We start from the raw sequence: 16,011 nt of genomic DNA, 5'->3' as shown, positions 1-16,011 counted from the left end.
TTCAATTTTATGAATAAGTATTTGGTCTGTGTTTTGTAACATTCCTTAAAAGAACTTAAATGGTGCAGTCTGGTTTTCTCTTTATGACACTGTTGTGCAGACTTTGTTTGGTACTAGTGTTCTGGCTCTTTATTCACAGGAAAGATAGAACTTTTCCTTTTTGGACAGTGTTGATGTTCTCAATATTTTTCCCAGCTTGCTGACAAGGTAACTGGTTTGATAGTGGTCTGGCAGGCCTAGCTCTCAATATACTGATTAATCAGATGAATTAAGCCAAAAGTATATTTTTATATTTGGTTAACACTCTTTTAATAAAAGTGTTCCCTCACTGTGAGTGGGAGTGTTTCTTACAGTTAATGATAGCTTGCTTCATTTTATATCAAGTGGGAAACATATATCTCTCCAAATCATGTTGAACTGAAGTTCTCATTAGCCCTAGCCAGTAATACTAATGATGAGGATAGTTTGAAGTTGCACTTTAACAACATCTTGAAAGCGAGAGGTCCCCATTTGTTTTCTATGTGTAGTGTGGAACAACCTAATTTATTGAGATGTGTGACCCCTGAGCATTTATAAAGTGTTTGTTCACTTTGTAGTATTTGTATCTTGTATTGGTTTAGTATGTTGGTTGCCTTGAGTCTTATTCTAAGGAGTAAGGTAGAATACAAATCAATAAAGTAATACTAATATTAATGAAAAGTAATGGTAAAGATCTACCTAGAAGCTTGATGTGCTACTTTCTGTGTTCACCAATCATAAATTCTGACATCCAGTTGGATTTATTGATTTTTTTTAAACCCATGACCAAAGTTAATCTCCAGCTTTGCTAATACAAAAACTCCTCAGTTTCTCTTCACTTTTTGTTTCTATCAGGATGCCCTTATGTTTCAGCTAGAGATATCTGGATTAAATTTTTCAAAAACAGGAATTCTGTCCTGCTTTTGTTGCAGGAATCTTTATTGTAACCTGAAGCCAGCATGACACTTAATGGAGTCTAAGACATTTAAATCTGTATGGCCTCTTCCTCCACTCAATCTTAAAAGTCTAACCATGTGAATGTTATGACTGTTTTGTGCTCTCCTTGTACTTATTGTAAGATTACCTGCAGATCTGAAAATCTTGCTTGCAATCGTGTGCATATTTGCTTGATCCCAGAGTGTGAGCGGTTACAATATACTAAATACAAATATGTTGTAACAAATATTTGAGATAGAGAGAATCTAAAAAGCCAAGAAGAAGCTGCTGGATATATGAGTTGCTTGTGTTTTTGTATATTTATTTACATACTTATTGGAATTCGTAGAATTTATTTATGAATATTACAGTAATTTACTTTCTGCAAGTGATTTTTGAAAACTTTTTAACAGCTGCATTACCTCCCCCCCCCCCCCCCCAAAAAAAACAAAAACACTTGGGTGAGAAGTCTTTGGGTGCAGCTGACACAAGACTCCCTTTTAAAAATATAATCCAATTTATATGTTTATCTGTTGTTCTCCAATTTATAAATATATTCAGAGTGGCCTTTGGCATCACAAATTTAGACTACTGTGATAATAAATCATGGAAGCTGTTTGGTTAAGGCGTTCACAAATGGAACAGGGGAAGTACTTTTGTGCCAGTTATTCTTGAGGAACCCTCACATTACCTACAAGTTTTTTAAGGCTGCAGTTAGAAATGTAACTTTTCAGAAAATCTGGAGATGAGAAATTATAAGGAAAGTTTAAATACAGTAGGGTCTCACTTATCCAACACTCGCTTATCCGACATTCTGGATTATCCAACACATTTTTGTAGTCAATGTTTTTAATACATTGTGATATTTTGGTGCTAAATTTGTAAATACAGTAATTACTACATAGTATTACTGCGTATTGAACTACTTTTTCTGTAACATTTGTTGTATAACATGATGTTTTGGTGCTTAATTTGTGAAATCCTAATCTAATTTGATTTTTAATAGACTTTTCCTTAATCCCTCCTTATTATCCAACATATTCGCTTATCCAACGTTCTGCCAGCCCATTTATGTTGGATAAGTGAGACTCTACTGTATATGCAACTGGAAGTTCTCCTATATCTAAACTTACACTTTTTTTATCTTATTCATGAATTTTGCAGAATTCAGTGCATGTTTGCTTACTCATTTATGTGTTGACTTCATGTACAAGGCAAGGGCAGGTTTCAGGACCATAATTCCGGCTCTTGGTGTGACCCGGTGGATAAGTCAAGGATTGTTCTGTAGAGTGGGTGAAGCATCAATGCCACCTCAGGGGATCTACAGACCCTAGCCACTGTTGTCCTTTCACTACCCCAGGCATTCAAGAACATCCAGTCAAGGTGTCACAACAAAGAGTCAGTGCTTGTTTTAGTTTCTGCAGGGACAGCCTAACTTGTGCATTTCACCACTCTATTCAGAAATGTTGTGAGCAGGTATTCCCAGGCAAGGGTACATAGGATTTTAACCTTAAGAGATACATACTTGTAGTACAATTTCATGGCTGCTCTAAAATATGCCCTATTGAACGACAACCTAGATAATGTCTGTAGGATTTCAGATTCGATTCATATAAGCTGTATTAATACTACGGAGAGAGTTGCAAACTGCTTTTTCTGTGATCTAAGCTAACGTATTAATTTAACCATTAATTAGGTGAGGAAGTTGATTTTGAATAGGTAAAGTAAATCTAGAACCGTGGCTTCAAATTAAAATATATATATTATTGCTGCTTTAGGTGAATGTGGTGTTAAGGAAAATTAGTAGGGCATGTTATTTTCTCCTATGTTGATCTGGATCCAGCTCTAACTTGTCTTCTTCAAGTAGAAATATCCTTTGTTATTTTTCTCTCTTGAATTCCTTGTATGATACATATAAAATACGTGAAGTGGTATTATAACCTTGTCTGATGTGTTGTAACATTGTAGAAAAATAGAAGAAAGGATAATATTGTTTGAATATGTTTTAGGTTGTGGAGAATTGTGTGCAATTTATATTCATCAAAATAGTTCAAAACATATTACTCTTATATTTTAAATACATGGGATTGCTGTTTTAACGTGTCTTAGACATTTGCTGCCAAATATCTTTATACTCTGGTATTACACTGGCCTTTCAGAAGTTAATATTTGAGGATACTTATCTGATTTATTATATTAATGTAAGCATTGATGATAATATTTTGCAGGTTGTGTTTCTTAAGCAAAAATGAAGAATAAAAACCAGTGTCTGCAGAATGGTGAAGATGAGAAACATGAAGGCAAAGAAGGTACCTGATATGAATAATAAAGCCCGAAGTAGAGCTAATAAAAATATATGTAGATCCAAACGTGTAGAAGTATGCTTCATTTGACAAAGGAATTATCCTGTGAGACATCTGGTTTTAGCAGAATGAGCACACATATCCCTGTGTGCCCTCTTTAGGGCAATTTCCATTTCAGAGATATTGAACCATAACTTAAAAGATTTGTCCATATTACTTGTTTTATTCTTGGGGTATTGATTAATTTAGGTGCTTTTATTTCTGATTTCTGTATAACTCCTGACTAAAACTTACTTTGCTTCAATTCTTCAAGGAAGTGATTATGTAGTCATCATGTTAGCATTATTTCTGGTACACAAAATGATCTAGAATTGTAGAGTTCTTCAAATGATGGTGTGGAGGGATATTTCTGAAATGTCCAAAACAGTGTTATCAACCTGTGGGTTCCCAGGTGTTTGGCCTACAATTCCCAGAAATCCCAGCCAGTTTATCAGCTGTTAGGATTTCTGAGAGTTGAAAGCGAAAACATTTGTGGACTCACAGGTTGAGAACCACTGGTCCAGAAAGAGGTGCAATGTCATCTTATGGTAACACTAAATGAATGGAATTTACATTCCATTTATTCAGTAGATCTGCTCAAGTTGAGACTAAGAATGAGTTTGAGACTGAATTTTTTGTTTTATTGATTGGACTATTACTCAAATGGTGGTAGTGATAGTGATGATTGTGGGGGTGATAACGATGATGAGCTATTTGGAAAGGTAAAATACTATTAAATAAAATCATATCTTATAATAAATAAAACAAAGATTAACATTGATACAAGATGACATCACAATATTTGTATTTAATTGTGGCTCTCATTGAAATGTATGTGGTAGTGGTTATTGCCCTAATAGTTTTTTGAACAAGGATTCAGTAACTTCATTGTGAATATGTGTGTTTTTACCTACTATCAGTTGTAAATCAAAATAGATTTCATCTGACTGCCAAATACTGAAACCATACAGGTTGCCTAGTTTATGTATCAGGACAGAATCTTGGATGGGTGCTTTCTGTCTTTTGGTGACCTTTCTATTTTGTATGTTAACTTAGCCTTGAAATGTCATTGCCTTTAAGGCCCTCATTTTTTTTGTCTTCAGTAGCACTTAATGGACCTTAGCTAAAAAGTGGATTACAAACCATATACAGAATAGGGTATCTTAGAATCCTAGCCTATTTCACAGAATTTGGGATTTCCTTTTTAGATTTGAAATTTGGAACAAAATTGTCAACTATCATTAAATGGAGGTTTGCTGCTTCAATTATCTATGGTTTCTACAATTTACAACAGGTAAAGAGAATGAAGAGGATTGTTCCTGTTCCTCAAGCACTTTACCTGACGAAGGTGACAGATGTCCCATCTGTCTAAATTGTCTGACAGAGCAGGAAGTTGGTTTTCCTGAAAATTGCAGTCACATTTTCTGTCTGACCTGCATCCTTAAATGGGCTGAAGTAAGTCCAGCTGTTTTTCTGCAATATCTTAATAATTATTATAGTGTGTGTTTCCTATTGATGATGGCATATAAAGAGTGATATGGTTAGGGCTTACACAACTCTGCAAGCTTTGGGCTATTCTTTCTTAATATTCTATAGCAAAACCCTTTTACAAACTGAGATGAATTTTAAAAGCAGTTTGCAATATGGCAGAGTGCTAAAAGTACTTTGAAAAAAATATTTAACTATGCATCTCTCTCACTGGACATACCCCAAACAAGTCTTTTTTGTCCTGACCTCAGTGTAAATATTTCAGATTTTATCAAGGCTGTCACATTGCAATTTTAGATATGTAGTAGAATGTGCCCCATCCCCATTAAGGTAGCTTTTATCCATTATGCTGCCATTTCTGTTTCTATATTTTTTAAATAAGGTACTACATTACATTTGTTCTTGATTTCCTGCTTCTGCTTTTTGAGGAAATCTGTTACACAATGGCACTGTCTGCAACTTTGGAACATTATATTTCATTATTGCACCTGCAGTAGAGGACTTATTTTATAAAAGTACCATATGTACTCAATGATATGTTGACCTCATGTATATAAGTTGGGAGAATGTTTGGAGGCCAAAACTATGAATTTTGATGTGTCCCATAGATAAGTCGAGAGTTATTCTGCAGAAAAGGGAAAGTGCTAGCAGTGCTTCAGGGGGTCACCTTTCCTTGGCTGCTGCTATCATTTCTCTGCCAATACATTTTAAATAGGCAGAAGTAGCACATGGTAGAGAGGCTCATTGCTTCTTTTGGGTTCTCCTTAGGGTGGCCTAAGCTCTTGTCTTCCATCACTCTATTTCAAAAAAGGGGGTCATTCTTTTTATGATAAGAGTTAAGATACAGTAAGATATAGTACCCTGGCCTGTGAATAAGTCAACCCAGGTTTTCTAGACTTATGTACATGAGTATGTAGGGTAATTATTGCTTATATACTCATATATAGGTTGGGATATAAAGTAATTGTAGGTTGTGTTACAGTTCTAGAAAACCTAATGGACACGTGTAATGATAAATGATATCCTGAGAGGTGCTTATTCGGTGTCTTGTATCTCTGGTATAAATATTAGGTTGCATGGGCATGACTTAGGTTCCCTCCACTCCTGCAAGTTGATTCCATTTCTTTCTTGTCATCATCTGATCAACAATTAATAGTTGCCTCTGTTCATTGTATCAAAGTGTGGAAAGATTGTTATTCTGATTTTCTATTATCATGCTACTATCTTAGCTCCTTTTCTTTTAATGGTGCATATGAATGGGCCCTAAGGACAGAAAATGATACATTAAAACATTCCCCCGGTCTGACAGCAGTTACTTCAACCATAAATATCTGCAGGTTGCCATTGGTGTGAGCAGACTGCCTAGATGCAATGTGATTGAGCCTGGGAAGAAAGAAATGGTCTGTGCTATGGTGGAGAGATATGGTCAAAGAACTGTACATGAATATATACTGTAAGGCTATTCTGCCACCCTTAATAACTATACCTGATATATGCAGTGCTTGTGAAAATGGAAGTACCGTAAGAGAAAAGTTTTGTGGAGCTGATTAATTGGTTTGTTCTTTATTGATTTACTGAGTTAAGCAATAATCATCTGGATTCCTTATTTATCTCCCAGTTTCAGATCCCAGAGAAATGTGCAAGAGGCTTATTTTGAACTTTATGATCCATAAAATAAGTTGATGACATTCTAATTGAAAGCACAGATTATAATATTTCTTACGAGATAAAGGCTAAACATAATCTTCTTTCAGACTAGGGCCTCATGTCCTGTTGACCGCAAACAGTTCCAAGCTGTATATAAATTAAATGCTTTGAAAGACTGTATAAAGGTAAGTTTCAAGTTTTTTTTTTTCATTTTTATTGAATTTGTATTGCCTCTTATAGTATTGATGTTCAGTTATGGTAAAAGGTTTACCTTTACAAATAGTGTGAGGTAAGATCTTGCCCCTTTTGCCTTGTTCATCTAGTATCTTGTCCACATATATTTGTTGAAAAGCATATTTGTTGGGAACAGATAATCATATTGGTTCACATATTGAGTGATCATGTTCTTGAAAGCGATATATAACTAACAGAAGCAATTATAACTAAAGTGATTAAAAAACCAATGGGCTAAATCAGTGGTTTAAAATAAAGATTTTCCAATTTAGTGCATCCTAAATGTTTTGAACTTTATTTTCATCAGCCCTAGCTACCTTTGTGAGTGGTGTGACATCATGGGATCTAGAATATAAATCCACAACAGATGTCTAGCTAGTGAGCCCAAGGCTAAATTTGATGTCTCCAGTTGATGCATTATTAAAAAGCATAAAGAATATCTATGTAATTCAGGAATTTAAATGTAAAGGCTCCAAATATTGCCAAAACTGCAGTACAAGGTATATCATTTGGTTAAATATGTGGGTCAGATCCACTTATGAATTCCGTTGGGTGCATACAGCTGTCTTGCAAGTGGATGGCAGGATCGAGTGTTAGATACAAATGGGTAGCAGCTGAGCAAATTCTTCTTGTTTCTCCATTATTTATCTTTATTTATCTGAAGTGTAACATGATATACTAAGAAAGCATTAAGCGCTCAGTAGTAAACAATGTGCCATTTTCATTTGGTGAATAAATCCTTCATCATTTGTATAGTATCTTAACTGTGAAGTTGCTCAAAAGGAAAATCAAAGCTTAAATCCCTTTCAGAGAACAGCCAGCTTGCTTTCTTAAGCTTTTGTGTGGTACTTTGGCTGTTTGCTTTGGCATCAAATTCCTTTAGAATAACATGCTATGAATCTGCACTGGTATTTGTGTATCAGGTATTAGAACATGTTGTAAATTCAATTACTCTACTGATCTAGACTATCAATGCTTTGGAAACTTTAGTACTAATAAAAATATTTCTTGCAGGTTCAGATAAAGCAACAAGTAAGCAAAAAAGATGACTTACTTTGCTGTAAAGAGGGCAAGTATTGCCCAATGAATATGAAAAACTGCACAAGGTTAGCAACATGTTTATAATATACTAAAGAATTGACTTGCAATTCTGAAATATTTTTTAAAGTTTTATTTCCGTTTTTGTACCTTGGTCTGAAGGACAAAAGATTTCCTTTTGCCACTATTATACATACATTTTGTTAACATATGTTTAGTACATTGCTTAACATTTCATAGAAAGAATATGTATACAGTGTTCCCTCACTTATCGCTGGGGTTAGGTTTCAGGACCACCCGCAATAAGTGAAAATCCGCGAAGTAGGGACACTATATTTATTTTAATATTTATACATTATTTTAGTAGTTATACACTTGATCAATCATGTGTTGATAAATCACCTCCTCTTCTTGTTGCCGCTTAGGCTCCTTTTCTCTCCCTTTGGCTTCACCTTCTTTCCTTCCTTAGGCTGTAAATTTTAATTTTTTATGATTTATAATAGTCTTTTAGAGTTTATTGAAAAACCGCAAAACAGCGAATCCACGAAAAGTGAACCGCGAAGTAGTGAGGGAACACTGTAGTAGAGTCTCGCTTATCCAACATAAACTGGCCGGTAGAACATTGGATAAGCAAAAACGTTGGATAATAAGGAGGGATTCAGGAAAAGCCTATTAAACGTCAAATTATGTTATGATTTTACAAATTAAGCACCAAAACATGTTTTACAACAAGTTTGCCACTTGTTTGGTAGCTTGGCTGCACTTGTGTTGTTGTTGGGCATGTTGGCCTGCTGCAAGTTGCTGCCTAGAGAAACAGCTGTGGATCCGGGTAGAAGGCAGACTGTTGGATAATACAGAGCGAAGGTTGGATAAGCAACGTTACCAGTCTGAGGATTCAAAAGCCTTTGGGTGATGAAAACTGCTGTGGAGAACTCTGGAGAGCAAAGTAGCTTTATTTTATTTTTTAAAAGAAGGAACAATCATTGGGTAATATAGAATGAACAAAATGCATGTAGTGTATATATAAAATTATTTCATTCTAACTGGCTTCTCTTCGCAGAAAACAAGAAAATGCAGAGAAAAGAAATTTATCAGCAGTCTCCGGTAAAGCCTTGAACCAAAAACACAGTAAGTTTACAATTTATGTTATTCTCTTTGTTTTCCTTTAAAATGCTTCAAATATTCATTGTTAATGGTGTGGATGTATTCAGCCTTTGCAAAACTGACAATTTTTGAGTTGATTTCCACAAAGCAAGAAGTTTTGAAGTATCTGTTACTGGCAATTATAAATCTATATATAAATGTGATTCATGGAAACACGCAGGAGTTCTGATGCTTCCAGAGGTGTGCCATGTACATGTTTGCACTATTGACCAATATTTTAGCTTTGGGGTACATCTGCATGCATACAGATAATCCTTACTCTTGATATAAATAGGCAATTTTTTGAACAGTTTCTATTCATGGATGCACAGAGAGATAGTGAATAAAGTTTGTATTTGAACTTCATAACATTAGTTAAATTATGTTTGGATTCAAATAATCTCTTGGAGCGCAAGTATTTTTGTTCTTGAATTGCAGAGGGCCTTTTCAGAAACCTTCTGTATGCCGGAGGGTCACATGGATCCTGACAAAAACCTATCTTGGCATGTTGTCCTTAACTTTTCTGCAAGCAGCACAAACAGTCATTATTCTTTGTTGATAGCTTCCAATTGTCATTCCCTCCAATGGTTAAGATAAGATAATGCACAGATGTGCATCTTGTGACAAATAATGTACATAACTTGGTAAAAGCAGAGTTATGTAGCACCACAAAAACTAAGTATGTCACTCAAATATTAGAATTATTAATATCAGAGTCATCAAAATTGTTTTCAAATTTAGGTATTAATGAAATAATTAAAATATTTTCTGCTTCTTTCATATTTGAATATTTATCATGTACTGAAGGAGAATAGATTGAGTTTAGGGGCACATTAACATAAAAACTTTTTGTATAGAATTGAATTCACTATAGCAAGTTGTAAGGTAAATAGAGTTCTGGAAAATTGGGTTACCAGTGGGTAGTGGTCATGAATGATGATTGCATGATGTTTTCAGTATCAGCAGCAATGTGTTTGCTGAGGAATATGAGTGGATGGGTGCTATTCCGAAATATATATTCCTTTTTAGATGTTATGAGGAGATGAAAATAATTTGGAATGTACAGAACACAACTTGGTTGTAGCTGTATGAATTGCAGCCTGTGTTATCAGTTCATTAAGAGCAACAAAGAAAGAAGTGTCCTATATCTCCCTGTGGTTGAATTTCATACACAGTTAGTCCTCCATATTTGCAGGTTTGACTTTTGTAGATTTGATTTTTCACACATTTGATTAAGATGTTCTCTCTAGGAATCTCCTGATCCTCCAGTGTGACTCTTGTGTTAATCTTCTGCTGGAGTTTGACTATAGAATTGCACCGAAGAGCCTGGAGATTTCTAGAGATATGTTCTCAGGGTTTTTTTAAAAAGGCATTTTTTAAAAATTCACTGTCCACTTTTGCGGAGGTCCCTGCATCCCTAATGATAGCAGATGTGGAGAGCTCACTATATACTAATTAATTCCAGAGTAAGTGTTTTTCTTCCAAAGTGTATAGAATATTTTGAAGTAGTTTGTTTCTAATGTATTTCAAACTGGTAACTATTGCCTTAATGCTCAGAAACAATGCATAAAAGTGTTTTTGTTTTGTTTTTGTTTTTAATAAAGATTTTTCTAAGGAGGGAGAAGCTAAACATTCTGTGAAGAAAAATAAGGTTTGTTTGAATATTTCACCTTTAGAAATAGTAATTCCCAGTAAACGCCTTTTATAATTTTACAGTCTTAGTGTGTATTGATTGTTTAAACATATTTCCTTTCATTTACAGTACTTGCAATATTGTTTTACTCAATTTTAAACTTGCCTATAGAAATATAAAGCTTTTCCTGAGATTTTGTTGCCAAACTTCTATAATTAGTTGTAAATTCTGGAATATCCTAAAGAAGACCTTTGATAATTGGATCGGTCAGTTCTAATTGATACAGTACTAATCAAATCTAAAATCAATGCTGAAATTATTTTCAGCTAGGGACAGTTCATGTTTTGCTCACAGTTCTTCAAGTGTGTTAAAATTACCCTGTTTTCCTGAAAATAAGACATCCCCTGAAAATAAGACCCAGTAGAGGTTTTGCTGAATTGCTAAAGATAAGGCCTCCCCTGAAAGTAAGACCTAGCAAAGTTTTTGTTTAGAAGCATGCCTGCCAAACAGAACACCAGAGCATGCAGGATTGGTCAATGTACGTACCATAGATTGTTGTACATTGAAATAATGGTAGTAATAAGACATTCTTGATAGGATTCACAGTTTGTCTGGTTATGCTAGTTTGTGATGACAACCACTGTACAGTATATAATAAATGTTCATTTTTTTGTTCAACGATAAATGTAAATTCTTCTTCATGGAAAAATTAGACATCCCCTGAAAATAGGACCTAGTGCATCTTTGGGAGCAAAAATTATTATAAGACACTGTCTTATTTTCGGGGAAACACGGTAGTATTGCCTTGTGCTGTTGGTTTCTTTTTTTAAAATACTCTTATGCGCTAATCCTAAACATGCTTGTAAGCTTTATTGATGCCAGCGTGTCTGAAAAAACATCTGTAGGATTGTGCTGTTGATCTCTAAATGATGTAAGCATAGCATGTGCTTGGCTTAAAAATTGCCATGGCTTAAAAATTGAAAAGCTACCTAGTGCAACAATTTTCAAGTCAAAGTTTGAAAGAGTTTAAGATATGGTGTTTAAGGCACACTAAGTTCTGTATATACTCATGTATATGTGTCGAACTTACGTATAAGTCAAGAACAGGTTTGGGAGCCAAAATTATGGATGTTGATATGACCCATGAATAAATTGAAGGTTATTCTACAAAGATGAGAGCACCAGTGCCACCTCAGGGGGAAACCCTTGGCTGCTGCCATTTCCCCATCCAAGCATTCAAAAAGGCTAGAGGCAGCAGCACAGAGGAGAGTAGAGTGGTTCAATGCTTCTTTAAAGTTCTCCTGGGACAGACTAAGTTCTTTCCTTTTGAAAGGGATTATTCCTTTTTTGATATGAGTAGGTAAGTCGACCCAGGGATTTTTTTTGGCCATTTTTTTTACTAACATTTCTAGACTTATACATGAATATATAGGGTACGCTCAATTACACTTCTTTCTTTTAATAAGATATTTCAGTTCAGTTGCTTTGGGACGGAGAAAACATACATTTATACTGTACAGAAAATTAATGTGACATAGTTTTTACATTCTGTTTATTATGCATAAGCCACAGATGCTAAATCACATCCATCAGTTTAGAGCATTAGAAAAATATGATGATGCCAACATTTCTGTAAAACCCTTATAATTATAAACGTAATTGCACTAAAAGTAGGACCATTAATAATGAAGGGATTGGTGTGTCTTTTATTTTTAAGTAGTTGAGTGAACAAGAGGGATGCTCTTCCCTATTTGACTACAAAAAAATCAATCAGGAGGTCTTTAATCAATGGTCAGCATTGAGTTGCTTTCTGGTAATTATAGCTGTACGTTTCCATCATTATTTTATACAATTATTTTAATAATGCCAGCTTTTACAAATGATATTAATTCTGTACATGTCTGTTCAGAGACATCAGTCAGATTTCCTCTTAGGTGTTTGTTTTCTTGTTATGTGTCTAAAACTGGGTTTTAGTTGTTAGAAAGTCGGTAAGAATATAAAACAGTTTACATCTATTCCACTATTGTGCATACTGTATCTGCTTTGAGGACTCTTTCTCATCGTTTTAACTGGAAGATGAAGTGGGCACATTTTGTGTAGAAAACATGCACTGTATCACTGAGCAGTGGCCCTTTCCTGACAGCTTTCTTAGTTTGTAGGTCTAATGGTGAAAACAAGACCAAAGAAGTGTTGCATGAAAGTAAAGGTCACAGTACAGAGTCTTATGTGACTTCTATGACATGGATTTAAACAAGACATCTTTACATATAATGTGATTTCTATTTTGCTTTGTGAATGTTAAATGTAGAGGTGGTTGCAGAGTTGTAAATTTATTCTTTCTATTTTTATAGCCCAGAAGACAGACTTGCTTAAACAGATTAATCAGAGGTAGCTTCCATGATAGATTTTCTTCTAATAGTAGTTTCCCTGGAGAATCTCCTAACTATGAACATGAGCGGTTAGTATTAATTTATTGTCTATTGTAGTTGTAGATTGTACTATTATAAATTCTCTAGTGACTTTCTGGGAAAATGGTAATCTAGATTTGTTGTCTATTCTTTCTGGAAATGACCATGTGTCATGTAGTATTCCAGCAAAAGGGGAGCTTTGCAGTTGGACCCTAATCTTCAAGTATATTCTTCAGAAATAAGCTAGAGCAGTAGTTCTCAACCTGTGGGTCCCCAGATGTTTTGGCCTTCAACTCCAAAAATCCTAACAGCTGGTAAACTAGCTGGGGTTTCTTGGAGTTGTAGTCCCCAGGTGTAGGCTAAAGCACCTGGGGACCCACAGGTTGAGAACCACTATTCTAGAGCAAGTGTGAAATTATGCTATTTTTCTGATGTTCTGGGCTGCTGCTCTCCGTATTTCTTATTATTGGTTATGTTGCTAGGGCTGCTAGAAGTTGTAGTCCAACAATATCTGGAAAGCTGCACGAGATTCATCACTACTCTAGACTTTTATGACTTTAGAAGGCAGTGCAATATTTAGATAGCTTTATAAAAACTCATGTGAGCTGGGTGTCCCAGTCTGTTGCTTTACAATATATACTTGTAACTTATTCTTTGTGATGTAATTTAACAGCTTATTGATGCTTGGTCTGAGAGACAGGGATTGTTTTGTTCAGATTTCACCTGTGGCATAAACATTTTCAGTAGCCAGTAAATCATTGTGTAAGATAAATGTTTAGTGTTACAAAAATGAGCCTCAGGGTAATGGGTTGGAAGCTCATATGTAACTACACCTGGCCTATTCGTTTGCATGTGAACAACCTGTGATACACCACAAGAGAAAATAAATTGGACATACTAAAAATTTGAGGCTAACCTCAAATCTGGGGGCTGCACCTGCTCCCTGCTAGACCATGTACCATATATACTTGAGTATAAGCGGGCATGAATATAAGCCAAGGCATCTAATTTTACCACAAAAAAACTGGGAAAATGTATTGACTCGAGTATAAGACGAGAGTGGGAAATGCAAGCAGATGCTGGTAAATTTCAAAAATTAAAATAGATGCTAATAACATTACATTAATTGAGTCATCAGTAGGTTAATTTTTTTGAATATTTACAAAAACTGTAACTTCAGATAATAATAAGACTTTAATAAGATAAGACTGTCCAACTCTGATTACCTATGCACTCGAGTATAAGCCGACCTGAATATAAGACGGCCAGGACACTCACTCGAGTATAAGTGGGGGGGGGGGGGCTTTTTCAGTCCTAAAAAAGGGCCAAAAAACTCAAGTATATACGGTAATAGTTTTTGTTAGAACTCAAGATTTCTTCAGCCAGAAGTGTACAACCTTAAATGTTTTAAATTGATCCTATTTGTGGTGAAGAAGAAGTGGGGCCATAAGGCTTGCTTCTTGTAACACTGAATTATAATTCAACATTAGAATAGAGCCAGTACATACGCTTCAACCTGTGCATTGATTGTTTGAGGATAATACTGGCTCATTTTAGAATTCTGTTGGGTATTACTGAGAATGTAATTTAAAATTATCTTAATGCTGTTTTGTCCTGTAAGTGTGCCCTAGTGAGGTTTTTAAAAAATATGTACATTAAATTAAGGTCTTTAAATGATTTCCTAATGTACATTGTAAAATATATTAAATTTGCATTTCAGTATAGAGATCAGCAAAATTGACACAGTTATTGGGCACAAGAGAAGAGAACTGGACCTGTCATGTTCCATGCTAGCTAGAATGGCAAGGTAAAACAACTGAACAACAACCTTATAGAACCTTCTGAAATGAAGAAAAGTGTAATCTAATCACAATATGTAAAACATGAAGTGTAAGAATGTCATATTAACCTTTCCTACAATACTTTATGACTCCTAAATAACTTATAAAAATAAAACAGTAGGATGTATTTTGTTGTACAATAATATATATTTTGGTCATGTTTGCATTTCTTAGCAAACTGGAGAGATCAAACAGTCTTCCTAAGATATTGAACAATACTTTCCATCATTGTTAGCCAGTATAACCAGTGGTGAAGAATAAATGGTGTCCAATATATGGAAGCCTGCATGAATCCCACCTTTGTAGTAAACTAAACATCAGTGAGAAGGAAAGGGCTACAGCAAGTGTTAGGCTAGTATGTTTCCCCTTCTCATTTTGTCTTCCTGCTCCGCTAGGAAGAGATGTTTGGACGCTTTTGATTTTAGTTAAATGTGTGGAGTTTTGAATTTAGGATAGCAAACTTTGGTTAGACTAACTGAAGTTCAAATAAATCAACTTTGAATTCTGGTTTCTGGAGTTGATGTTTCGAAACTAATTGTAGTTACTGGTAACCACAATTCCAAGCCCAGATCACCTGGCAATAGGAGGTAAAACAAATGTTTCCTAGACTGCTCTTTTGTCAGATGGAATGAAAGGCATATGTGCATTTGACATGTGGTCATCATAAATAATATTGTTTAAAGGGTCTATTTTAGAGATAACTTTACAAAATATTGAGGGGAGTCATTATTGTAAGAAGAAAGGATGAGTAAAAAGCAAGTGATTTTTGTCCTTTGCATTAAGAAAAATACATCCTCTAATCTGTTTCAGAGGTTTTTAGAGATGCCAAAGTCCTCTGAAGCAATCCTAATTTGCCCAAAAGAATAAAACATTACATGCATTAAGCCAGTCTCTGTTGCCAGCTCAAAGCTCTTCATTATTACTTACTAAATGAATATCATGTTTTTATGTAGGGCACATATTGTATAATATTTCTTTATAGAGCTCTTTGTATAGTTCTTATTTTTATGTGGGTTGAATTTTACAGAATTCCTTCCTTATGCTGTGATGCAGAAATGGCAGCCTGTCTTCTGGTTTCCACTGTCATTATGGGAACTGGCTTTTCAATAAGTACCACGCCTCTGGAAAACTTTGGTAATTTTTTTTTGTAAGTTTTGTTTATAGATTATATAAAGCAATTTTTATGATCAAATACTCATTCTTTTTCCAATAAAAGGAAATAATTACACAGTCCAACAAACAAAATTATTGGTATCTGGGTTTTTAGACCTGTTTCTGTTGTT

General features: G+C 34.8%; 1 protein-coding gene across 2 annotated transcripts in view; it reads left to right on the top strand.

Moving 5' to 3' along the window:
* The window catches only part of scaf11 (SR-related CTD associated factor 11), a 35,900-nt gene that overhangs the window by 5,418 nt on the left and 14,471 nt on the right, over positions 1-16,011 (top strand). For both annotated transcript variants that reach the window (XM_008111094.3, XM_008111093.3), the window contains exons 2-10: positions 3,183-3,263; positions 4,591-4,751; positions 6,539-6,616; positions 7,680-7,771; positions 8,764-8,831; positions 10,451-10,497; positions 12,831-12,937; positions 14,608-14,694; positions 15,756-15,862. In XM_008111094.3, the coding sequence (XP_008109301.1) occupies positions 3,203-3,263; positions 4,591-4,751; positions 6,539-6,616; positions 7,680-7,771; positions 8,764-8,831; positions 10,451-10,497; positions 12,831-12,937; positions 14,608-14,694; positions 15,756-15,862 (808 nt within the window). In that variant the 5' untranslated portion in view covers positions 3,183-3,202. The remainder of the gene's footprint in view (positions 1-3,182; positions 3,264-4,590; positions 4,752-6,538; positions 6,617-7,679; positions 7,772-8,763; positions 8,832-10,450; positions 10,498-12,830; positions 12,938-14,607; positions 14,695-15,755; positions 15,863-16,011) is intronic.

The sequence above is a fragment of the Anolis carolinensis genome, chromosome 5 (genome assembly GCF_035594765.1).
Source record: "Anolis carolinensis isolate JA03-04 chromosome 5, rAnoCar3.1.pri, whole genome shotgun sequence".
NCBI lineage: Eukaryota > Metazoa > Chordata > Lepidosauria > Squamata > Dactyloidae > Anolis > Anolis carolinensis.
The sequence above is the reverse complement of the archived record's forward strand: the minus strand, read 5'-3'. Positions and strand labels throughout refer to the sequence as shown.